We start from the raw sequence: 24,514 nt of genomic DNA, 5'->3' as shown, positions 1-24,514 counted from the left end.
TGGAGATACAATCTTGCGTGGCTGTGTGTGATGGGTCGCAGCGTGCTTACTGCTCTCTCTCCCTCTGCCCCAGTCAATGAGAGATGCACAGCAGCAGAACCTGTTCAATTAAATGTTTTAATGTTATTTTCTTTCAGGCTATATACACTCACTGGGCACTTTATTAGGAACATCTGTACACCTTCTCATGGTGGAGGTGTAATGGTGTGGGGGATGTTTTCTTTAATACCAATCAATCATCACTTGAATGCCACAGCCTATTTGAGTATTGTTGCTGACCATGTGCATCCCTTCATGGCCACAATTTACCCATCTTCTAATGGCTACTTCCAGCATGATAATGCACCATGTCACAAAGCAAAAGTCGTCTCAAACTAGTTTCATGAACATGACATTGAGTTCAGTGTTCTTCGGTGGCCTTCCCAGTCACTGGATCTGAATCCAATAGAATACCTTTGGGATGTGGTAGAATGGGAGATTCACAGCTTGAAAGTGCACCTGAAAAATCTGCAGGAAGTGCGTGATGCAATCATGTCATCATGGACCAGAATCTCAAAGGAATGTTTCCAACATCTTGTGGAATCAATGCCATGAAGAATTGAGGCTGTTTTGAGAGCAAAGGGAGGCCCTACCCAGTATTAGTGTTCCTAATAAAGTGTTCGGGGAGTGTACATATAAGAGTGTGTGTCACACACACACACACCCTTCTATTGTTGTTTTTAAAGGCTCTGAAAAAAAAAAAACTAAAAACATTCCATTTGCCAATGTGCTTTTGCTCTGTCATGCTCTCTTCGCCTGCACCTGACCAAGGGTATCAATTGAGTTGTTAGCATAACTAACTCCCCTGCATGAAGCCTTCTTATGGAACGCTATTGATACGGCATCAACGCTTACAAACATACAGAATGGGCAACAACAGCAAGATCTGGCTCATTTCTGGAAATCGATGTAAAGAAACTCATACCAAACCAACAGATAAGATAATTAATGTTTTGCAGCATTGTTTCATTAAAAGACATGGCGTCACAGGACAAGGCATACAATATATATGCAGCCTCCAATGCGATCACAGGGGATAGAAAGTTAAGTATGCTCCAAGCTTTAGTGTCATTGACTCACAATGAGATGTCTTATCCCCCCTCAGAGCGCATGGAGAAGGAGGCAGAGGAGCAGCGTGTCCGGAAGCAGAAAGCGTCTGCAGAGAGGGCATTTCAGGACGGCATCACCAAAGCCAAACTTGTCCTGCGGAGAATCCCACTTGGAACAGATAGGAACCACAACAGGTCAGAACTCCCGTCCCATAAAGAGAATCACCTCCATGGCCCAGAGGAGGTTATGGTGTTGCGGTGTACAGTGGGGGAAATAATTATTTGATCCCCTGCTGATTTTGTTAGTTTGCCCGATTACAAAGAAATGAGTGGTCTATAATTTTTATGGTACTTTTATTTGAACAAATAGAGACAGAATATCAACAAAGAAGTCCAGAAAAAACACATTATATAAAGTTATAAATTCATTTGCATTTGATCGAAGGAAATAAGTATTTGATCCCCAAGCAAAACATGACTTAGTACTTGGTGGAGAAACCCTTGCTGGCAAGCACAGAAGTCAGACGTTTCTTGTAGTTGGTCACCAGGTTTGCACACATCTCAGGAGGGATTTTGATCCTTTCCAAATCCTGAAGGTTTCAAGGCTTTTGCTTGGCAACTCGAAGCTTCAGCTCCCTCCACAAATTTTCGATAGGATTAAGGTCTGGAGACTAGCTAGGCCACTCCATGACCTTAGTGTGCTTCTTCTTGAGCCACTCCTTTGTTGCCTTGGCTGTATGTTTTGGGTCATTGTCATGCTGGAAGACCCATCGACGACCCATCCTCAGTGCTCTGGCTGAGGGAAGGAGGTTCTTGTCCAAGATCTTATGGTACATGGCCCCGTCCATTGGCCCCTCAATGCAGTGAAGTCGTCCTGTACCCTTAGCAGAGAAACAACCCCAAAGCATAATGTTTCCACCTCCGTGTTTGACGGTGGGGATGGTGTTCTTGGGATTGTAGCATTCAGCATTTCTCTCCCTCCAAACACGAAGAGTCGAATTCATGCCAAAGAGTTCAATTTTGGTCTCATCTGACCACATCACCTTCTCCCAAGCCTTCTCTGAATCATTTAGGTGTTTATTGGCAAACTTCAGATGGGCCTGTACATGTGCCTTCTTGAGCAGGGGGACCTTGCGGGCACTGCAGGATTTCAATCCGTTACGGTATAGTGTGTTACCAATGGTTTTCTTGGTGACTGTGGTCCCAGCTGCCTTGATCATTACCAAGCTCCTCCCGTGTAGTTCTGGGCTGATCCCTCACCCTTCTCATGATCATCCTTACCCCACGAGGCAAGATCTTGCATGGAGCTCCAGGCCGAGGGCGATTGATGGTTATTTTGTATTTCTTCCATTTTCTAATAATTGCACCAACAGTTGTCTCCTTTTCACCAATCTTCTTGCTGATGGTCTTGTAGCCCATTCCAGCCTTGTGCAGGTCTACAACTTACCCTGATGTCCTTTGAATGTTCTTTGGTCTTGCCCATGGTGGTGGAGAGGTTGGAATGGAAGAGATTGATTCTATTGACAGGTGTCTTATACCCATAACAAGCAGAGATTAGGAGTACTTTTCCTAAAGTGACAGGACTAATCTGTGTGCCTCATGGGCATATAACCGGTCTGTATGAGCCAGAATTCTTGCTGGTTTGTAGGGGATCAAATGCTTATTTCCTTCGATCAAATGCAAATTAATTTATAACTTTATATAATGTGTTTTTTCTGGACTTCTTTGTTGATATTCTGTCTATTTGTTAAACTAAAAGTACCATAAAAATTATAGACTGCTCATTTATTTGTAATCGGGCAAACTAACAAAATCAGCAGGGGATCAAATAATTATTTCCCCCACTGTATATTTATAAACACACAGTTGTACCATGTATGTGGGAATTGTACCTCTGTGGTTTATATGACCATTTTTGACCCTACAACCCGTGTTTGTTTATGGCAGGTACTGGCTATTTTCTGACGTAGTGCCTGGTCTGTACATTGAGAAGGGCTGGGTGCACGGAAGCATTGACTACAATTACGCACTGCCCCCTGGGAAAGCAATAGTTGAGGATGAGGAGGTGATGCAGGAGACTGAGGGTGAGTTTACTGTCAATCACATCTGACACCTTGCACAAACCTTTCACTTGTAGCATTAAATATGTTAGACAAATGGCTGTTTTGGTGCTCATTGTGCAGAAGGTGAAAAGGAGGAGGAAGGCAGTGTAGATGGTGAGAGAGCACAGCAGGGGGCGCCAGCAGATATCTGTATAGAGACCACTGTTCCCAAACGGGGACAAAACCTTTGGTAAGAAACCTAATTCAGAACGAGATTCAAAACCCTTGTTCCAGTTGTTGTATGCAACATTGTACATGCTTAGAAAACACCTTTTGTGTTTCAGGTTTGTGTGCGATGCTCCTCGGGATCTGGAGGAGCTGGTGGGGAACCTCCATCCACAGGGGGTGAGAGAGAGTGAACTTAAGACCAAGCTGCAGGTCAGGTAAGGAGATATGCTTCACACACTCACTCACAGTCAAAGAGTGCTGTAATCGGTGTCCAGTGACGCATGAATTTTGACTTATTATTTTGTTGGGTGTTGCACAGGTACCAGGACATACTACACTCGATTTATCTGGCCCGGAAGGGGAACCCACGGCTGAAGCCCTGTGATGGCCACCAAGAGCTGCTCAAATACCTGCGCACTGACATCATGGAGGTGGGATCCCGCCTCCAGAAGGGCGGGCTTGGCTACCTGGACAATACCACAGAGTTTGAGGAAAAGGTCAGCAATCGTTGTTTGTACATTGTTTATGTATACAGTAGGGCTTCCCCCGAATAGTCGATTGGTCGGTCAGTAGATCTTTGGTCGGAAAAATGTTTGGTTGAATCGTGGCAGGGCGGGAAAAGGAAAAACAACATTTTTAACCACAGGAATATTACTTTGTCATGAAAAAATCTAATACATATTTTGAAAAGTATGAATAATGCAACAAACTCTTTATGATAACTGAATATTGCCCCCCAATAACACAGTCGGGTATCAGTGTATTTTCTTTTTGTTCTCGCACACTCGGATTCCCGCTCTCAAGCGCATTTCACAACCTCTCTGCCGCCCAGCCAGAGCTCTAAATTGCGAACAAAATGGTCGCATTTGTGCCCAAGAATTTGGCAGTACAACCTGGAATTTTTATTTGGGAGCACAAGTGCGACTGCGACCATCAGAAAATTGCATGCAGAAGTGCTCTTTGACATGACATCGCCTCCTTGTTAAATGTCTCAAACCTGAAGTTTTCGAAAACGGCCCTTTTAGATTGACTGAGAGACAGCGGAGAGCGGCAGAAACTCACAAGTTTGTTTATCGCTCCCCCAGTGTGTATTCTGTCCCTTGAATATTTTTGCACCAAGCAAAAGTTTTAATAGCAGCGAAATTACTGCGGAGCGCACACAGGCTATTTTCAATTACCTTTGTAAGCAAACTATTTGTTTTCGGTAGCCTATACTTTTGAAAGTATTACTTTTTGACAAGATGCTTTGCACAACTTCTCATCTACGACAAACTGTTTTCGAAATGTTGCCACTGCCGACGACAATCACAATATAGGGCTTATGCCTGGACTTCATAAGGCATCGATGTAAAACGGCCAAAATCTGTCCAATTCGAAGGGGGGTAAGTAACATGTTTGAGAGATGATGCGTCCAGGCGGGCAACCAGGTTAGTGCGGGTTTACATGCACACAAATTATATGGGTAACCAATAGCGCAGCCCATACAGTATGTCCACAAATTTAGGTTGTATCATTAGCGATTAGAATTCCATTAAAATCCACTTTGCTTCTCTGTAATTCTGCTGTCATTAATATTACTCACCCCTCATATCAAGCAGGCCTACTACACCCATCTGCAGTGTTGTTTAAACAAACCCCTGTTTTGAGGGACTGCTCCTAAAAAATGTTGTGGTGCTCTTAAATGTTCTAGTTCGTACCAAGTTAGTACCAAGCGGAAAAGTACATTTTGAGCCCTGCGCAGATTTACTTGAGGGCTGTGCACTTGTCCATCACTGATTAGGCAACCCCATTTTACATAGGTGATTCTGTTCAGCTCAGGTCAAGAGGCGAGGTGGACATCATGAATGAAAATGGCCTATTTGTCAGCATGTAGGCCTCGATAAAGAACTTCATCATAAGGCTACAGTGTAAGCAGGGCTGTCTACACGAACCAACGACAGTGTCCTTATCCACCTCCGCTTCCCTATCAAAAGACACCTATTGTGCATACCCATGCGCATTTGCATGGTGCCCTCGCATTCAGGCTTTGTAGTATGGCAACATTTCGAGCATGTACGATCCAAAAAAAGCAAAATGCAAACTGGCTTGTTCCGACACAGCCACTACCACCGCCTTGTCCTCTGCAGTTATCTTCATGAATAAATTGATATTTTAAATGCTCATCATACATTTGATTCCTCTGTAGTATAGTAGAACGTTAACTAATTCTTGATCAGTACTTAAAGTGAAACCATGCATTTTCTGATGGCCAAAAAGTATATTTATTATATTTAAATAATTAATAGCCTGTCATAATTTTGGGACACTTAGTCGACTATTGGTTTGAACTGGCAATTTTGACTCGACCAAGCAATTTCTTGTTCAGGTTACCGCCCGAGTATAATCTCAATTATACAGTCAGTCTCAATCTGTCTGTACCTACATCTTTTCTATTTGTGTCTTACACATCCTCCAGAGCAGACCCTGACTCCTGTCTGTTTATGTCCATACTCAGGTGCGTGATCTGGACAACCTCAAGGATTTCGGAGAGTGCATCATCACCATCCAGAGCTGTGTGATCAAGAAGTTTCTGCAGGGCTTCATGGCCCCCAAACAGAAGAAGAAAAAGAAGCAAGGGGGGGAGGAGAGCAGCAAGACAGAGGAGGTGGATGAGGAGAAGAAGCTGGCAGAGGAGGCCAGGGTGAGAGTGGGCTTACATTTACACTTTTGGCATTAAGCAGACGCCTTTATCCAAAGAGACTTACAACAAATACATTTGTCGAAGTAAGTGAATCATCTATGCATCAGTCATCATAAGAAAAAGTAATTTATGCTTGGACCAGGGGCCGTTGGCTGTCACAATGCTAGAAGAAGGAAGATTTTTTATTATTATTAATTTACAGTAGAGAAACTGTAGTGGGGATGTAGAGGTCTTTAGGAGGGACAGTTAAGATGTAGCCTGAAGAGATGGGTTCAATCTACAGAGGAAGATGGGTAGTGACTCTGCAGTCCTGACAGCAGTGGGAAGCTTGTTCCACCAGCGGGGCGCCAGGACAGTGAAAAGCCATGACCGAGTAGCACGACTACTGCATCCACGTAGAGGTGGCGGAGCCAGGCGGCCAGCCGAGGTGGAAGAGTGGAGTGATCGGGCAGCGGTTTGGGGGCTGACCATTGCTTGCAAGTAGGGAGGGGCTGTTCCCTTTGCCGCCCGGTAGACGAGCACCAGGATCTTGAATCTGATGCAAGCTGCTACCGGGAGCCAGTGAAGGGTGCGAAGGAGGGGGGTGACATGGGAGAATTTGGGGAGATTGAACACCAGATGGGCGGCAGCATTTTGGATGAGCTGCAGAGGTCTGATGGTGGAGGCGGGGAGCTCGGCCAAGAGTGCGTTGCAGTACTCAAGGCGACAGATACAAGTGTCTGGACCAAGGGTTGTGCTGCTTCTCTGGTGAGGAATGGACGTATCCTTCTGATGTTGTAGAGGAACAATCTACAGGAGTGTGCTGTCGCTGTGATGTTCGCCGCACAGGATAAGTGGTTGTCAAGGGTCACCCCAAGGTTCTTGGCTGTCTGGGAGGAGGTCACAGTCGAGTTCTGTACTGTGATGGAGAGGGCAGGCTTTCCCTGGGAGGAAGAGCAGCTCAGTCTTGTTAAGGTTGAGCTTGAGGTGGTGGGCTGACATTCAAGCAGAAATGTCTGCAAGACACGCAGAGACACGTGTTGCCACCTGTGAGTCAGAAGGGGGGAAAGACAGAGTTGTGCAGCTGTGGTAGGAGAAACCATGTGAGGAAATCTCCATTTGAAGAGATTTGGTATAGAGGGAGAACAGTCAGGGCCCAAGGACGGAGCTCTGGGGGACCCCAGTGGTGAGGGCTCATGGAGAGGACAGCGATCCTCTCCACGTCACCTGGTAAGAGCGATCGGCCAGGTAGGATGCAAACCAGGAGAGTGCAGAGCCAGAGATGCCCAATTCTGAGAGGGTGGAGAGAAGGATCGGGTGGTTTACTGTTGAATGCAGCCGACAGGTCCAGAAGAATGAGAACAGAGGAGAGAGAGGAAGCTTGAGCGGAGTGGAGGGCCTCGGTGACAGCAAGGAGAGCAGTCCCAGTAGAGTGCCCAGCCTTAAAGCCGGATTTGGTGAGGGTCAAGGAGGTTGTTCTGAAGGAGGTAGTCAGACAGTTGGTGAGAGACAGCACGTTCAAGGGTTTTAGATAAGAAGGAGAGAAGGGATACCGGTCTGTAGTTATGAACAGCAGATGGGTCAAGAGTTGGTTTCCTGAGAAGAGGCTTGACTCTGGCTATAAAGGCAGCTGGGACAGATCCTGTGGATAGAGAGGAATTGATTAAGGTGGTAAGGAACGGAAGGAGGTCTTTGGAGATGGATTGGAGAAAGGGGGAGGGGATAGGATCGAGGGGGCATGTGGTTGCCTGCTTGGATGTGACCAGTTTTAAAATATCAGCAGGGGAGAGGGATGAACAAGCTGATAAACCAGAGACCGAGTGTAGCGCAGTGGGTTTGGGAGGAGTGATAGCAGTGTTGGCAAGAGGTAGAGAGAAAGAGCTGCTAATGTCATCAACCGGTGACAGTCATCCACAGACAGGGAGGAGGTGGGTTGAGGAGAATGTGGAGAACAGTTTCCTTGGGTCAGAGGCAGAGGATTGAATTTTGGAATGGTAGTATAAAGCTTTAGCAGCTGATGCAGATGAGGTGTAGTTGAGGAGGAGAGAGAGAAAAGGGTCTAGATCATCAGGAAGGCCAGATTTTCTCCATTTCCTCTCAGCTGCCCAGAGCCCTATTCTACAACATTGCTCTTTGGGATTGAATGAGTGGTGAAGCCTGTTCTCCAGTCTGAGTAAGTTAGTTTAATCTCGTTCTAGTCAAAGTGCTGTTGAGTTGTTTGTTTTGCTGTGGCTATCCTGCCTTAAGCTCTGATAAGTAGTTTCTATTGGAAGCCATCTGTTTGAAGTCAATAGCTGTGAAGTGCTGTCAATCTCCAGTGGGAGGGCCTAAACACTATCCTGCCGTTAACTAATCGTCAGGTGGGAGGGGCTGCTACCCTGATAGTCATCAGCAATCACAGAATCTACATTTATATTGTGACGATCGCAGAGCGACAGCCTCAGCGACAGCCTCCTGACACGAAGACGAAGGAGTCTATCTGTGGAGTCCATCGAGGAAGGCCATACTACTAAGTATTTTTATTCTATTTTGATAATTTCTTCATTACCCTGAGTGTATTGAGCCTACCTATATCCTACATTTCCCACTAACCCTCTCCCTCTATACTGGCAAAAAATCACGATGTGCTTTCTCCCCATTCCTGTTATTTCATCCATCAGGAGGACACATCGACGCTACACCTCCACGCGCAACCCTTCCAATCTAATATACCCACCATGCTCAACACGACCTCACTGTCAGAGGAGGACTTTGGAACTGCCAGTCAGTGGTCTGGAAAGCAGAGGCTATCTCAGCCTATGAACAGCCATGTCTCTCCATTTCCTTGCTCTCACTGAGACATGGATTACACCGCATGACACAGCTACTCCGGCAGCCCTCTCTGATGCCTACTCCTTTACTCGTTCCCCAAGACTCTCTGGTTGAGGAGGAGGAACAAGACTCCTCATCTCGCCTAAGTGGTCACATAATGTCCTTCCCCTGTCACACCTGTCCATTTCCACCTTTGAATTCCATGCTGTTTCCATCACCTCCCCTGTTAAACTTCACATTGTTGTTATCTATCGTCCACCAGGTCAGCTCGGCCACTTCTTAGATGAGATGGATGTCCTTCTCAGCTTCTTCCCTGAGGACGGCACACCGCTCACACTACTGGGTGACTTCAACATCCAGTCGGAGAAGCTTCACTCGTCTGGAGCACTGGACCTTCTCTCCTCCTTCGGCCTTACCCTGTCCCACTCTCCTCCGACTCATAAGGCGGGCAATCAGCTCGACCTTGTCTTCACCAGATCCTCCCATACCTCCAACCTTACAGTTACCCCTCTTCCGGTTTCTGATCATCATTTTGTATCCTTCTCCCTCCCTCTCAAATGCTCACCCTCCTAGCCAGTCTCTACCCACACTGTATCCTCTCGTCGCAACCCGCACACCCTCTCACTCACCGCTCTCTCTTCCTCTGTCTTATCCGCCCTACCCTCTGTTGAATCCTTCTCTCTTCTTTCCACTGATGCAGCTTCCTCCACCCTCCTGTTCTCTTTTTCCTCATCCTTCGACTCTCTCTGTCCACAGATCTCGAGGCCGGCACCATCCACTCCACGCGCTCCCTGGCTGTCTGAAACCCTGCAAGCTTGTAGAATAGGGCTCCGGGCAGCTGAGAGGAAATGGAGAAAATCTGGCCTTCCTGATGATCTAGACCCTTATCTCTCTCTCCTCCTCAACTACACCTCATCTGCATCAGCTGCTAAAGCTTTATACTACCATTCCAAAATTCAATCCTCTGTCTCTAACCCAAGGAAACTGTTCTCCACACTCCTCAACCCTACTCCTCCCCCTCCTCCCTCCTCTCTGTCTGCCGATGACTTTGTCACCTGCTTTGAAAAGAAGGTTGATGACATTAGCAGCTCCTTCCCTCTTCCTCTTACCAACAATGCTACCTTTCCTCCCAAACCCACTGTGCAACACCTAGTCTCTGGTTTATCCGATTTCTCCCCCCTCTCCCCTGATGTTCTAAAACTGGTCACATCCAAACGGGCAACCACCTGCCCCCTCAATCCTATCCCCTCCCCCCTTCTCCAATCCATCTCCAAAGACCTCCTTCCGTTCCTTATCGCCTGAATCAATTCCTCTCTATCCACAGGATCTGTCCCAGCTGCCTTCAAGACAGCCAGAGTCAAGCCTCTTCTCAAGAAACCAACTCTTGACCCGTCTGCTGTCCATAACTACAGACCGGTATCCCTTCTCTCCTTCTTATCTGAAACCCTTGAACGTGCTGTCTCTAACCAACTGTCTAACTACCTCCTTCAGAACAACTTCCTTGACCCTCACCAATCCGGCTTTAAAGCTAGACACTCTACTGAAACTGCTCTCCTCGCTGTCACCGAGGCCCTCCACTCCGCTCAAGCTTCCTCCCTCTCCTCTGTTCTCATTCTTCTGGACCTGTCCGCTGTATTCGACACAGTAAAAATCCTTCTCTCCACCCTCTCAGAATTGGGCATCTCTGGCTCTGCACTGTCCTGGTTTGCGTCCTACCTGGCCGGTCGCTCCTACCAGGTGACGTGGAGAGGATCGCTGTCCTCTCCACGAGCCCTAACCACTGGGGTCCCCCAGGGCTCTGTCCTTGGGCCTTTACTGTTCTCTCTCTACACCAAATCTCTCGGCTCTGTAATTTCTTCACATGGTTTCTCCTACCATACCTACGCAGATGACACTCAACTTTTTCTGTCTTTCCCCCCTTCTGACTCACAGGTGGCAACACGTGTCTCGGCATGTCTTGCAGACATTTCTGCTTGGATGTCAGCCCACCACCTCAAGCTCAACCTTGACAAGACTGAGCTGCTCTTCCTCCCAGGGAAAGCCGGCCCTTTCCAAGACTTCTCCATCACAGTAGAGAACTCGACTGTGACGACCTCCCATACAGCCAAGGACCTTGGGGTGATCCTTGACAACCACTTATCCTGTGTGGCGAACATCACAGCGACAGCACGCTCCTGTAGATTCTTCCTCTACAACATCAGAAGGGATACGTGCATTCCTCACCAGAGAAGCAGCACAACTTTTGGTCCAAACACTTGTAATCTCTCGCCTTGACTACTGCAACGCACTCTTGGCCGGACTCCCCGCCTCCGCCATCGGGCCTCTGCAGCTCATCCAGAACGTTGCCGCTCGTCTGGTGTTCAATCTCCCCAAATTCTTCCATGTCACGCCCCTCCTCCACACCCTCCACTGGCTCCCGGTAGCAGCTCGCATCAGATTCAAGACCCTGGTGCTCGCCTACCGGGCGGCAAAGGGAACAGCCCCTCCCTACTTGCAAGCATTGATTAGCCCCCAAACCCCTGCACGATCACTCCGCTCTTCCACCTCGGCTGCCCGCCTGGCACCACCGCCTCTACGTGGATGCAGCGGCTGCGCCACTCTGTCACGGCTTTTCACTGTCCTGGCGCCCCGCTGGTGGAATGAGCTTCCCACCACTGTCAGGACTGCAGAATCACTACCGATCTTCCGCTGTAGATCGAAAACCCATCTCTTCAGGCTCCATCTTAACAGTCCCTCCTAAAGACCTCTTCACCCCCACTTCCCAACTGTACAAGTTCTTCTGGCATTACGACTGCCAATGGCCCCTGGTGTGAGCATTGATTGCTTTGTCTAATGATGACTGTTGGATAGATGATTCACTTACTTAAACAAATGTATTTGTTGTAAGTTGCTTTGGATAAAGGCGTCTGCTAAATGCCATAAATGTAAATGTCTCTAGTCTTTCCTTCATTTGTGAATCTTTGTCCAGTTTGTATTGGTCTCTTGTGACTGTTAGTCTTCAATTGTAGCTCATTCTGTAGTTGAGCTGAAGGAGGACTGACTCTCTGTCCTGCAGGTGGCGACAGCGGTAGAGAAGTGGAAGATGGGGATCCGTGAGGCCCAGACTTTCTCTCGCATGCATGTTCTGCTGGGAATGCTGGATGCCTGCATCAAGTGGGACATGTCAGCTGAGAATGCACGCTGCAAGGTGTGCCGCAGGAAAGGTGGGTGATCCTCACCATCCTGAAGCTGTATCAGGATACTGAATCGGATTTGACATGGTCTAAATGTGTCAATGTATCAATTGGAATTATGAATGGCTGCAAGGATCACCCAACAATGGCTTCATAAAATTTCACAAAATAATCCCTTATAGAAATGATTGGGCTCAAACGACCATCTTACAGGTCCACAGATTCAAAGATAATACTGTAGAACAGGCATAATTACAGTGCTATATTCATCAGTAGGTGGAGATGTTCCATTCACTGATTTGTCCTAAGAGCAACCTCTTTGGTGTGTTACCACATTATTTGCCTGGAAAGAGGGTGAAAGTCAACCCTCAACATTTCTATAGTTTTGCCCCTTCATGTACCCCACAGTGTTTTGACACCTGTCCCTGTCAGACTAGCTGGTAGACTTTAAGCTCTGCTGGGTCCTGGGCTGTAAGTGATGCAAGGCAGGCATTGTTACTGGTCTCAGCCATGGAACAAGTGGTCTTGAAAAAGTCCCGTTCTTGATTTTGAATGTGATTGTGTGTAGAAGATCACTGTCGTGAGGCAATGTGTCAATTACAAACTGAAATGGTTTGTGATATCCTCTGACCCTCCAGGAGAGGATGAAAAGCTCATCCTGTGTGATGAGTGCAACAAGGCCTTCCACCTGTTCTGTCTGCGCCCGGCCCTGTACCGTATCCCTGCAGGAGAATGGCTGTGCCCTGCCTGCCACCCTGCAGTGGCCAGGCGCTGCTTACGTGGAAGGTAAGGACACTGCAGACGCTAACAACCCCTGCAAGACTGGTTAACATGGAGTTGGAGGGAAGGGATGGGGGTCGTGTCATGTCATTTGGCAAATGCACAAGTTATATTTTATTATCAGCACTGTTTCCCCTAGGTTTTATTTCAGCAGTGGGGGTCAAGGTTTTGAATTGCGGGCAAGCTTTGCGGGCTGCCGGCGTAGCGCCTCATCTGGGGTTGGGAGGCGTGCACAATGTCAATTTAGGTGACTCAAGACTTTAATTCAAATTATACTCATTTTAGAACATGCAGTGCCCTCCGTAAGTGTTGGAAAGAGGAAGCATTTTGTCTTCTTTTAGCTCTATACTCCAACAGTTTGGATTTGAAGTCAAACAATTACTATGAGGTTAAAGTAAAGAAATTCTCAGCATTAATTCAATGTTTTTTTTAGATTGGTTTCACCATTTAGAAATTACAACCCTTTTTATACATGGTCCTATTTCAGGGTACCAAAGGTATTGGAAAATTGTCTTGACAGGTGTTTCTGGTTACTCAGGTGTGTTCCGTCACATCATTTGTGCAGACATCAGAGAGTTGTCAATGTCTAGCATTGATTCTTGGCCTAAGTACCTAAAAAGCCTGCAGATGTCTGGAAAACTGTCTTGTGGACAGATAAGACAAATATTATGATGTACCAGTGTGATTGCAAGAGGAAAGTTTGGAGAAAAAAGGATCTGCCCAAGATTTACAACATACCACCTCATCTGTGAAACATGATGGAGGGGGGTGCTATGGTTTGGGCATGTATAGCTGCTACAAGAACTGGCTAACTTGTCTTAATTGACTTTACTGCTGAGAGCAGCAGCAGAATGTATTCTGAAATGTACAGAAACATCTCGTCTGCTCGAGTATAAGCAAATGCCTCCAAATTCATTGGATGGCGCTTCATCATACAGTAAGACAATGACCCAAATCATACTGCCATAGCAACTAAGGGAGTATTTCAGGGCCAAAAAGCGGAACATTTTTAAGTCAATATTCAAATTTAAATCCAATTGAACATGCATTTCATTTCCTGATAATGATAATCTTTTAGGCAAAAAGACTCAACAACAAACAAACAGCAACTGAAGATTGCTGCAGTACAGGCCTGGCAGAGCATCACCAGAGAATATACCCAGTGTCAGGTGGGGTCAATGGGTAGCAGACTTCAGGCAGTTATTGCATGCAAAGGAGTGATTATAAGTGTAAAGAAGAGTGTGGAGAAAGAAAGGAACTGCCCAAAATCCCTGTCATACCACCTCATCATCATCAAATATGGATTCTACGGATTCTATATGGATCTCTATTTTAAGGATTGTCGACCAAATACTAAACATGAGTTTTATTTGGACGTTTATCATTTTGGAGCCCTGAAATAGGGGATTTGTTTGTTTGTTTAGTTTGTTTAAAACATTTACTTTCTAAATGGTGAAGCCAATCTGAAAGAGAAAAAACATTGAATTAAAGCTACAGCTGAATCTCTACTTTGACCCCATAGTAATTGTGTTATAATAGAGCTAAAAGAAGACACATTGCTTCCTCTTTACAAGACTTACGGAGGGCACTGTATTTTAAAGGGCATCATTTCGTTGTACCCCTTAAAGATTTCGGGGGCATTTTCAAGAGCCCCCCCCCTTCTCCCTACCTGACTACGCTCACCGGCCACTTTATTAGGTACACCTGTTCAACTGCTCGTTAACGCAAATATCTGATCAGCCAATCACATGGCAGCAACTCAATGCATTTAGGCATGTAGACATGGTCAAGACGACCTGCTGAAGTTCAAACCGAGCATCAGAATGGGGAAGAAAGGTGATTTAAGTGACTTTGAACGTGGCATGGTTGTTGGTGCCAGACGGGCTGGTCTGAGTATTTCAGAAACTGCTGATCATCTGGGATTTTCACGCACAACCATCTCTAGGGTTTACAGAGAATGGTCCGAAAAAGAGAAAATATCCAGTGAGCGGCAGTTCTCTGGGCGAAAATGCCTTGTTGATGCCAGAGGTCAGAGGAGAATGGCCAGACTGGTTCGAGATGATAGAAAGGCAACAGGAACTCAAATAACCACTTGTTACAACCAAGGTATGCAGAAGACCATCTCTGAACGCACAACACGTCGAACCTTGAAGCAGATGGGCTACAGCAGCAGAAGACCACACCGGGTGCCACTCCTGTCAGCTAAGAACAGGAAACTGAGGCTACAATTTGCACAGGCTCACCAAAATTGGACAATAGAAGATTGGAAAAACATTGCTTGGTCTGATGGGTCTCGATTTCTGCTGCGACATTCAGATGGTAGGGTCTTCTGATGGCTACTTCCAGCAGGATAACGCGCCATGTCACAAAGCTCAAATCATCTCAAACTGGTTTCTTGAACATGACAATGAGTTCACTGTACTCCAATGGCCTCCACAGTCACCAGATCTCAATCCAATAGAGCACCTTTGGGATGTGGTGGAACGGGAGATTCGCATCATGGATGTGCAGCCGACAAATCTGCAGCAACTGTGTGATGCTATCATGTCAATATGGACCAAAATCTCTGAGGAATGTTTCCAGCACCTTGTTGAATCTATGCCACAAAGAATTAAGGCAGTTTTGAAGGCAAAAGGGGGTCCAACCCGGTACTAGCAAGGTGTACCTAATAAAGTGGCTGGTGAGTGTATTCTTTGCTTCTTCATCAGGGGCAATCTTTCTCGTCTTTGAATTTTCAGATAAGTTTGCACAAGTATTTTTCAATCAAGAAGATTTCGTTTGACTAACGTTAGCTGGACCCAGCTTGTATCATCACCTTGAGGAACTGTGTTAGCTGGCCAAAGTCACATCGAAAATAACCATCTGTCTAGGATAGTTGACAACATAGTCACCAACAAATGGTGAGGGGAGTTTTTGTGCAACAAGTTTGTAGCTGAGCGCTAGCTAATACCTTATTGTAGCTACTCAACCCTGTTGTCACTCAACTGTCGTCTTGCAACTCTGCTCACGGTGTCTTGAGGTGAAGCTGCTTGCCCCAGTTGCTCAAAGTGGAGAGCGCAGAGAGCCTGTATGCATTATTGCATACCTCATATTTCATAAAATTCTAAAATCCCACAGGAGTGACGGTAAAGATCCTCAGTGGCGGTGCTGAGTGCATATCACGGAAACAATGGCACTGATGACTTCTTCAAAATCATAGTACTCATTTATTTTTTCATTTGCACTGTGTCCCTCACTTCTCAGACACAGTGTTTAGTTAAAGGACACTTGTTCTGCTTTTGACTACTTGGGATAATTTGTGTAAAGTTCAGTTGCTTACGACCTCTTTGTTACAGAAATTACAACGAGGACACTGAGGAAGAGGAGGATTCCGATGAAGAGGATGAATCTGAAGAAGAGGACAATGAGTACAAGGTGATGGGCCACAGCTGTGAGTACACACTCCTATAGGGGTTAGCCTTGCTATAAGTAAACACTCCTGTTGGGGTTAGCCTTCCCCATAGCCAACTCTGTGGGGATACTGCCAAGGGAACTACTCTCCCCAGTCTCCGCTGAGTAGCTGAGAGTCATGGGTGGGATAGTCTAAAGTCAGATGTGTTGCCTCCCACAAATTACATATGCTCCCGGCTAAACGTCTGTGCTATCATTGGCTTCGGTGGCCTATAGACGGAATGGGAGGGATGTGCACTCACAGGAAATCACAGCTATCCTTATTCCTCTGAGCCACACCTCCATTTCATTCTGAACCCCACCAACCCAAACTTGTCAAAAGCTTGATTTGTTTTTTTCCAGACGTACTGCATTAGCTGGTACGGATGGCTCAGGACTTGGGGTGTGAAGGACCTGTCTGTAGCTCTGTAACAGCCTGGACAATGGAGAGGGTGCAGAGGGATTGGAATAACAGGAATGTATGGGGGAATTCGGCCCCTATTTTCTCTCTCTGCCCATTGTCTGAGGTGTTGTTAGTCTGTCAGACCGATGAGTTCCTTTTAACGGCGGGGCTTTTCATCCTGGTTTGGCTAAGTGAGAGTGACTGGGTGATCCACTGTGAGTTTAGTCCTGCACGTAAGGTACAGACAATTGTTATGTGGAACGTTGCCTGAAGAGCTCTTCCTCTCGCTGTTTGGGGTTTTCTCAATAGGCTTTATCTCAGTGCATTTTGAGGTGGAGATATTTGTTGGGCTTATTGATGAACCTGCTAGACAGAGGAAGCCAGTTTTGGCATGTCTGGTAAGCTAATTTAAACAGCTCACAAATTGAGCTAACTAACCCTAACCCTTTTACTGATGGCCTATTGTTATTGCACTGTACACATTTTTAACATTGAGTTTTCTGCTTCACAGTGAGACCAAGGAAGAAAAAGCAGTCATCTTCACGCTCTAAAGGCCAGAGTCAGGGTGGATCTAAGAAACGGTCTCCTCCTAGTGGTCGGGGTAGCAAACAGAAGGCTGCCCCCAGCAGCCCTGCAGACATGGATGAGCTGGTGAGAACAAGCGTATACACACAGAGCAAGCTATGACTGTACCAAATATATTGTATAATTTCTCATCTGAAAATATTGTGACTCACTAAAGACTGACTCATTTGCATTTGACATTTAGCAGACGCTTTTATCCAAAGCGATGTATATTTGTCTAAAGTAAGTGAATCATCTATACATCAGCCATCATAAGAACAAATCTATGCTAGGACCAGGTGTAAATAGATATTGGTGTTCGCTGGCCTCTGACACCCTTAGGAAGGCTGTTAAGCCAAAACGTTCATGGCAATGAGAGAAGTGTGTGCGACTTTCATTTATCAAGTTTTGAGTTATGTTCCTGTAGGAATGGTCCGGACACAGAGGTAGTGGTCTGGGAATCAACCCGTTTATATTGTTCAGTCTGCTACGAGTAATATGTTTTCAGCTCTGCGACTTTTCAGTCCGCAGTGAGTAATATGTTTTCAGCTCCGCGACTTTTCAGTCCTCCCTTCTTCACCGCCACTCTCCTACTGAAAAGCAGAGGCACACACATCTTACGCCATTTGGTAACGAGGATTCATTCGCAACAAGTGTGCGACAACCTCGCTCCCGCACCCTGGCCACGGTCCTGTAGCACCCTCTACAGGCCGAACGCTGCATGTCCCCCCACATACCCCCACAGGCCGGGGATACGACAGCCTACTTCCCCCCCCCCCCCCCCCCTGCACGGGAGAGGAAGTCTGCCACGACCATCTGCACCCCCGGTCTGTGCACGACCGAAAAGTTGAAGGGCTGCAACGCGAGATACCACTGGAGGGGAGCATGGTCGGAGTAGAGGGTGAAAGCGCGACCCAGCAGGTAGTAACAGAGGGCGCCGACCGCCCACTTGATGGCCAGGCACTCCTTCGCCGACAGTTTGCGGCTCAGGTACAGCACCGGCCGGTCAGCCCCCTCTACCTGCTGGGTCAGCACTGCTCCCAGGCCTCTATCCGACGCGTCCGTCTGTAGGGAGAAAGGGAGGTTAAAATCAGGCGCATACAGGACCGTTTCTCCACAAAGAGTGCCCTTAAGGGCCTCGAACAACCCCTGGCACTGGCCCGACCATTGGACCGGATCCGGGGCACCCTTCCGGGTGAGGTCCATCAAGGGACTGGCCATCAGTGGCTGGGTGGTAAACACTGGTTCGAACCGCCTTGATGTTCAACAACCCGTACAGTTCCTTAACCCATTTGTGCCGGATGCTGCGCTACGCAGCATTGCATCTACCGCCGGTTGCTGCGTTACGCACATTTGAATTTGCCGCCAGTTGCTGCGCAGCGCAGCATTTTTGATTTGTCGTAATTTTCATGAATGCAGCATATAATGCACTGTCGGTAAATTCAAATGTGCGCAACGCAGCAACCGGCACAAATGGGTTAAGGGTGCGTGACATTAAAATTAGTGCCCTTGTCGGTGAGAATCTCTTTCGGGATTCCCACGCGGGAGATTACTTGAAACAATGCCTGCGCTACACTCCTGGCAGAAATATTGCGCAGCGGTATTGCCTCGGGGTATCGGGTTGCGTAATCTATCAAGACCAACACAAATCGATATCCCGGTGTACACCGATCAAATGGCCCGATAATATCCATGGCAATGCGGTCGAACGGGTTCCTCGACCAATGGTAAGGGCCGTAAGGGGGCCCGTGGAATGGCTGGGGGATTTACCAACTGACATTCGCGACAAGAAGCGCACCACCTACGCACCTCTGCCCGAATTCCCGGCTAATAAAATCGAGCCATTATACGGTTCAGTGTCTTATCATAACCTAAATGGCCCGCCATGGGGTTGAAATGAGCCGCCTGGAAGACCATTTCCCGGCGGCTACGGGGAACCAACAACTGGGTTACTTCCTCCTGACTACGTGAGTCACGACTTACTCTGTATAACCTGTCGCTGATAATCGCAAAATAGGGGTGGGCGCGCACTGTGTCTGGCCGTACCAAAGTACCATCAATTGCTATCACTTGGTCATAGGCCGATCGTAGGGTCTCGTCACGAGACTGCTCGAGGGGGAAGTCGCCTAGCAGCGGATAGTTCGGCGGGGAAATCTCGGGTTGAGACCCCCCCGCCGGCTCCGGCTCCTCGGCAGTGTCGTGAGGCGCCGCCTCAGCACAGAGCACATTACACGCCTCACACCTCCCCCTCTGTTGTGCACGCACCCCGGTAGCCCGCTTTACCACTTGAGGAAACCCCTCCCAATCTACACCCAGAATCAGGGGATGTGTGAGGCGCGGGCTAACCGCCGCCTGTACACTATGTTTTTTTCCCTCATAATGAATTTCGATAGCGACCACAGGATATTCGTGGATGTCCCCATGCACACACTTCACCAACACCCTCGATGCCTTTAACAATGCCCCCGGTCGAACCAGGCACTCCTGGATCATGGACTGCATGCAGCCCGAATCCAAGAACGCCTGGTGCGTATCATGCTGTATCCTTACCGGAACACGATATGCCGCTCCTGGTCCGGGGGGAGGGCCCGGTATGTCGCCGATGCGGACGACCTGCCCCACCTCCATCACTGGGCACTCGGCCTGAACATGGCCCGGCCGTCCGCATCGCCAACACACACCCCCTGTCGCTCGGGGTGCTTCCTGCAGGGCCAGGGCTGGCTCTCGATGTGCACGCCCCTGCCATCTCGTTCTCAGAGCGGGCGCCGGCCTCTCTCCTTCCGGTCCCTCGGCTCCTCCCGGGCGCCGCCCCCTGGCGCGGGGCCGGGGTTGGTCGTCGTGGCTCCCGTGGTGGGAGGGAGAGATGGTCCTCTGCCAAGCCCACGGCGGCCGCAAGATCCTGGGGCCGGTGGTACTGGACCCAGGCGGCGGTTCGGGCCGGGAGCCCCGTGAGGAACTGTTCTAACACCACCCGGTCCCCGACCTCCTCCGCCGAGCTGTTCCTCGGGTCCAGCCACCGCCACGCGTTGTGGCGGTGGACCTTGGGGGGACCTTGTGCCGACCCTGGTGCCGGCCCCGCCTTGATGGTCCTGGAGGAGGGCACGGTCCTCAGCCCTCGCCGTTGTCAGCTCTCCCACCGCGGTCTGCTGGTTCTGCTGCAGGAGGGCCTGCTGTTCCAGGATCATCGTCATCCTCGCGATGGCCGTAGTCAGTGTGTCCATACCTCTGCCCCACGTTGGGCGCCAATGTAGGAATGGTCCGGACACAGAGGGTAGTGGTCTGGGAATCAACCCGTTTATTGTTCAGTCTGCTACGAGTAATATGTTTTCAGCTCCGCGACTTTTTAGTCCTCCCTTCTTCACCGCCACTCTCCTACTGAAAAGCAGAGGCACACACATCTTATGCCATTTGGTAACGAGGCTTCATTCGCAACAGGTGTGCGACACAACCTCGCTCTCGCACCCTGGCCACGGTCCTGTAGCACCCTCTACAGGCCGAACGCTGCATGTCCCCCCACAGTTCCGTTAGTCAACACCTTGCCTTGTTTGTTTTTTAGTTTTTTTAATTTTACATGTGAGTTAGATTCATCTGGTGTTTGTGTTCTGTGTCACTGCAGGTGCGTCAGAGCTCCAGCGCAGGTGTACGCAGGCAGGCGCGTGATCTTGAGAGGTGTGAGGAGATCCTTCAGAAACTGATCAAGTTTCGCTACAGCTGGCCGTTCAGGTGAAGGCTCAACTGAGAACTATGTACCAGTGTGTCACAATGGCTTGTAATATTTGTTGGGAAGTTCGTATTGAAAGCTTTATCTTTCAAAAATGTTTGCATTGACATAAAGGACTTGCTGTGCCAGTGACTGCTGTTTGATGTATACTGTATGTTTAGCTTAGATGGTTGATCCAAATCCTAATGCCACCTCTCTCCCCCCTGCAGAGAGCCTGTATCTATAGAGGAGGCGGAGGACTACCTCGACATCATCTCCAGTCCCATGGACTTTCACACCATGCAGGCCAAGTTCACCGACAGCCAGTACCGCCATGCTCAGGACTTCTTGGAGGACATAAAGCTGGTGTTCTCCAACGCTGAGGAGTACAACCAGGCGGGCAGCTCAATCCTCTCCTGCATGGCCAAGACAGAGCAGAGCTTCACAGAGCTGCTCCACAAACTGCTGCCATGCCTCCACTACCTCCGCTGCCGTCAGCACAAAAGCGGTAGCCAGACATCCGCCCACTCAAAGGATAGGAGGGAAAAGGAAGATGAAGATGATGAGAAAGGGCGCAGGATGCAGAACGGCAAGTTGAGCCGGTCTAGGAGGGGGGCGGGGGAGCAGGGGCACAAAACCAGGCAGAGCGGAGGACAGGAGGAGGCGGCGGCAGCCAGTGTGAGGAGGAAGAGCAAGCGTGCTTCGGCCACTTCCAGCAAGAGGGATTACCAGGAGCAGGAGAGTGATGGCGAGCATGACACCAGGAGAACTCGGCAGCACAGGGACCGGCGGAAGGGCAAGTAGCGATGAGGACAGGCCCGGCCAGCTACATTCCAAGCTACAAAGACGCTCAATATGAAGTCCAGGGACGTTTTGTGTTGTCTTTCGAATTTTTGCCCCCTCCTAAAATGAAAAAGAACCCTCCCGAGTCCCAGAGAAATGGGACTCACCTCTCCAGTTTTTTCATTTGGTTTCATTCTCATATTTTGAAAACAAAGGAAAACTGATTTATATTTGTAACGCATTTAATGTTGGTGACTTTTTCAACCAATAAATGTACATTGAGATTTGAGATGAGGATTTGTGAGAGCTCTTAAGACTTTGATTTGAATTCCTCCCCATCTCACATCCTGTTCATCCTCACAAGAACAGTAGAATTTTGCTCTGTTTGAGCTTGCAACAATTGTCCATGAGAGGATTGTAATTTACACCCATATGAACTGTCATTCTCTATTTTGCAACTCTTTCCTCTGGACACTCCAGTTATCAGAGCCATATCCTCCCTCAGGCCCCACACGTGTGTGCACACAGCCCAGACATTGCAATACACAGAAAATCCATTTTCTTTTTGATTATGCAACACCTGTTTGTGCTATGCAATTTCTGTTATTGATAATAAAAAGAACCTCAATAATAGTCCATTGTGCTTAACCCCTTTTTCTCATTAGAGGATTATATCCTGGTTGTAGGACCAGAGACTGTTGATGTGCCAGTTCCTCTGAGATGATTCTGCCCCAGCAGCACATTGTTAAATGTCTCATTCCTGGTCTGCAGTTTACCACCTTTCACCTCCATAGTGCCAGTTTAGTTTGTGAGCCCTGTACATTTTGCCCCTTAGTCCTCCAGTGAAAGCACACCTGCATCTGTCATGCCAGCTGCAGTTGGGCTGTACAGAATTGTATTGACATTGTATGCATACATTATTTTTAACCAGTGTTTAAATGACAGATGCAAACACAGCCATGATCAGGCTGTGATACTTGCATGGAAGAGAATTTGTTCAAATCTTGGTTAGTAGTGTAATAAATATGCTCACATTTTGTCATTGATAATTTTGTATGTAATGCAATGTCAGGTTATAAGTCTGAGCAGAGGGTCTGGGTCAGATGTTCGGTGAAACAGCAGATTGCTTAACGTCCCTTACTGTCTGTCCATTTGCTAACACCAGGTGGCACAATACTCCTGCACTCATCACAAGCATTGTGCTAGGCATCAACCCTTATTTCAATTGCTGTGTTATTTGGACAGTTTTAATAGTGCTTTGAGTTGTACATTGTTTTGATTCTTTTCATTCAACTCCTCTGTACCTAAGATGAATGAGTTCATTATTGGCTGTTATATTACACTGATGGATTGCTGAGACTTGCCAGTAAGCAAATGTAAAACATGAAAAAACAACTGCCCTCAATATAATACCTGTCTGACTGTTGTTGTAAATGCTTTCTTTCTTTCTGGAGGAACTAAAAGTATTTTAAACTTGTTTTTTTATATATTTATAGTGTCTCATGTAAAGAACTTCAAATAAAGGATATAGATTATAACTTTAGATCTCCCCTTTTTATTTGATATTAGGTATAGTATCCCCAGTCACCACTGCCAATTGTAAACCTTGTGATAGATAATTGACAGGGGGAGGAGGTAGCTGAGGCTTTTTAATAAAACATCATACAATGGTCTTGCTATCTAGTGTTGACTCTTCTTTGCTACATTAATAAAGGTAGTTCTAAACTGGCACATTTCATCCCTTACTAGGCCTCTGTCTTCACTGAGACGCATGCCATTATTTTAATTATGCACGCTGGTGTTTTTCTTGGACATCTCAGGTGGCACCAGGTAATTATCCCTCCTCACTAGCAAGCACACAGTCTCCAGACTTTCCACTGCCGCATGCTGGAGGGGAAAGGGGGTGGCCTGGAGCAGACGAGAGAAGGCAGAGGCTCATAGAGAAAAGGATGCTTTAGGAGTTGTCCAACTCCATAATGTTTGACCTGTGTTTTAGGGACATAGGGACATTTAGAGGATCTGGTTTACTGTTGCTCATAAATGTTTTCACAGATTTAACAGATAATTTATATAACTTAATCAGTTAATGTGACACCCTGATGATGAAAGCGCAATATTCTTAATTCACTAGGTTGAAGGGTTTCCTCTAGCAGTTAACAGTTACAGGGCACCAGGCTGTGTCACCCTTCACAAACTGTACTCGCATTTAAACAAGAGGCAAATATTACCATCCAAGAGACAAACACCAGCCACACGCAGAGTAACCTTTGAACCTATGCCTTGTACATTTAGTAGCCGTTTTCAGTATGCGAAGTATGCAAAATTTACCGAAATTGATAGGTATAAAATGCCAGGATGTCATACTAGATTTGCTATTCCATGTTGTATGAATTCACTGCAAACTGTTCAGGAATTCCTTTCCGATTTTAGTCCCACAATTCAATGGAGCAGGTTGGTCAGATGGGCAATTTCTCTATATAAATGAGGTGTAGTACAGTATGTTGAAATGTGTTGCTTTCTGCATACATTTGACAAAACATAGCCCCTTAATAATATGTAATAATATGATATAATATTCATAACAATAATAATATGTAAGTATGTAGTAGATACTTTTAGTAAACAGTAGGCAGTATGAGCTTTCGGACACAGCCCATCACCTGGAGTGAATGAGCCATCTGTGGACCATGCATGTGTATGGGGCGGGCATTGCAGTCTAGTAAATATTGACCCACAACTTTGTACCAAGGCCCCTCTCAGCACAGAGGGCATTTGGTAAGAGCAAACAAGCATGATGCAAAGTCTAACTCCAAGTGAATTCTGTGTGTATACTGTACAACTAAATCAAACGTAT

General features: G+C 47.3%; 1 protein-coding gene across 2 annotated transcripts in view; it reads left to right on the top strand.

The window, feature by feature from the left end:
- LOC310824226 (tyrosine-protein kinase BAZ1B-like) overlaps positions 1–23,332 on the top strand; it is a 40,301-nt gene extending 16,969 nt beyond the window's left edge. For both annotated transcript variants that reach the window (XM_083697055.1, XM_083697054.1), the window contains exons 9-20: positions 1,145–1,283; positions 3,036–3,172; positions 3,272–3,380; positions 3,475–3,573; positions 3,678–3,855; positions 5,853–6,038; positions 11,884–12,031; positions 12,640–12,787; positions 16,117–16,211; positions 17,125–17,264; positions 20,794–20,900; positions 21,108–23,332. In XM_083697055.1, the coding sequence (XP_083553181.1) occupies positions 1,145–1,283; positions 3,036–3,172; positions 3,272–3,380; positions 3,475–3,573; positions 3,678–3,855; positions 5,853–6,038; positions 11,884–12,031; positions 12,640–12,787; positions 16,117–16,211; positions 17,125–17,264; positions 20,794–20,900; positions 21,108–21,681 (2,060 nt within the window). In that variant the 3' untranslated portion in view covers positions 21,682–23,332. The remainder of the gene's footprint in view (positions 1–1,144; positions 1,284–3,035; positions 3,173–3,271; positions 3,381–3,474; positions 3,574–3,677; positions 3,856–5,852; positions 6,039–11,883; positions 12,032–12,639; positions 12,788–16,116; positions 16,212–17,124; positions 17,265–20,793; positions 20,901–21,107) is intronic.
- The last annotated feature ends 1,182 nt before the right edge of the window (positions 23,333–24,514 follow it).

The sequence above is a fragment of the Argentina silus genome (genome assembly GCF_951799395.1).
Source record: "Argentina silus genome assembly, chromosome: Y".
Classification (NCBI taxonomy): domain Eukaryota; kingdom Metazoa; phylum Chordata; class Actinopteri; order Argentiniformes; family Argentinidae; genus Argentina; species Argentina silus.
The sequence above is the reverse complement of the archived record's forward strand: the minus strand, read 5'-3'. Positions and strand labels throughout refer to the sequence as shown.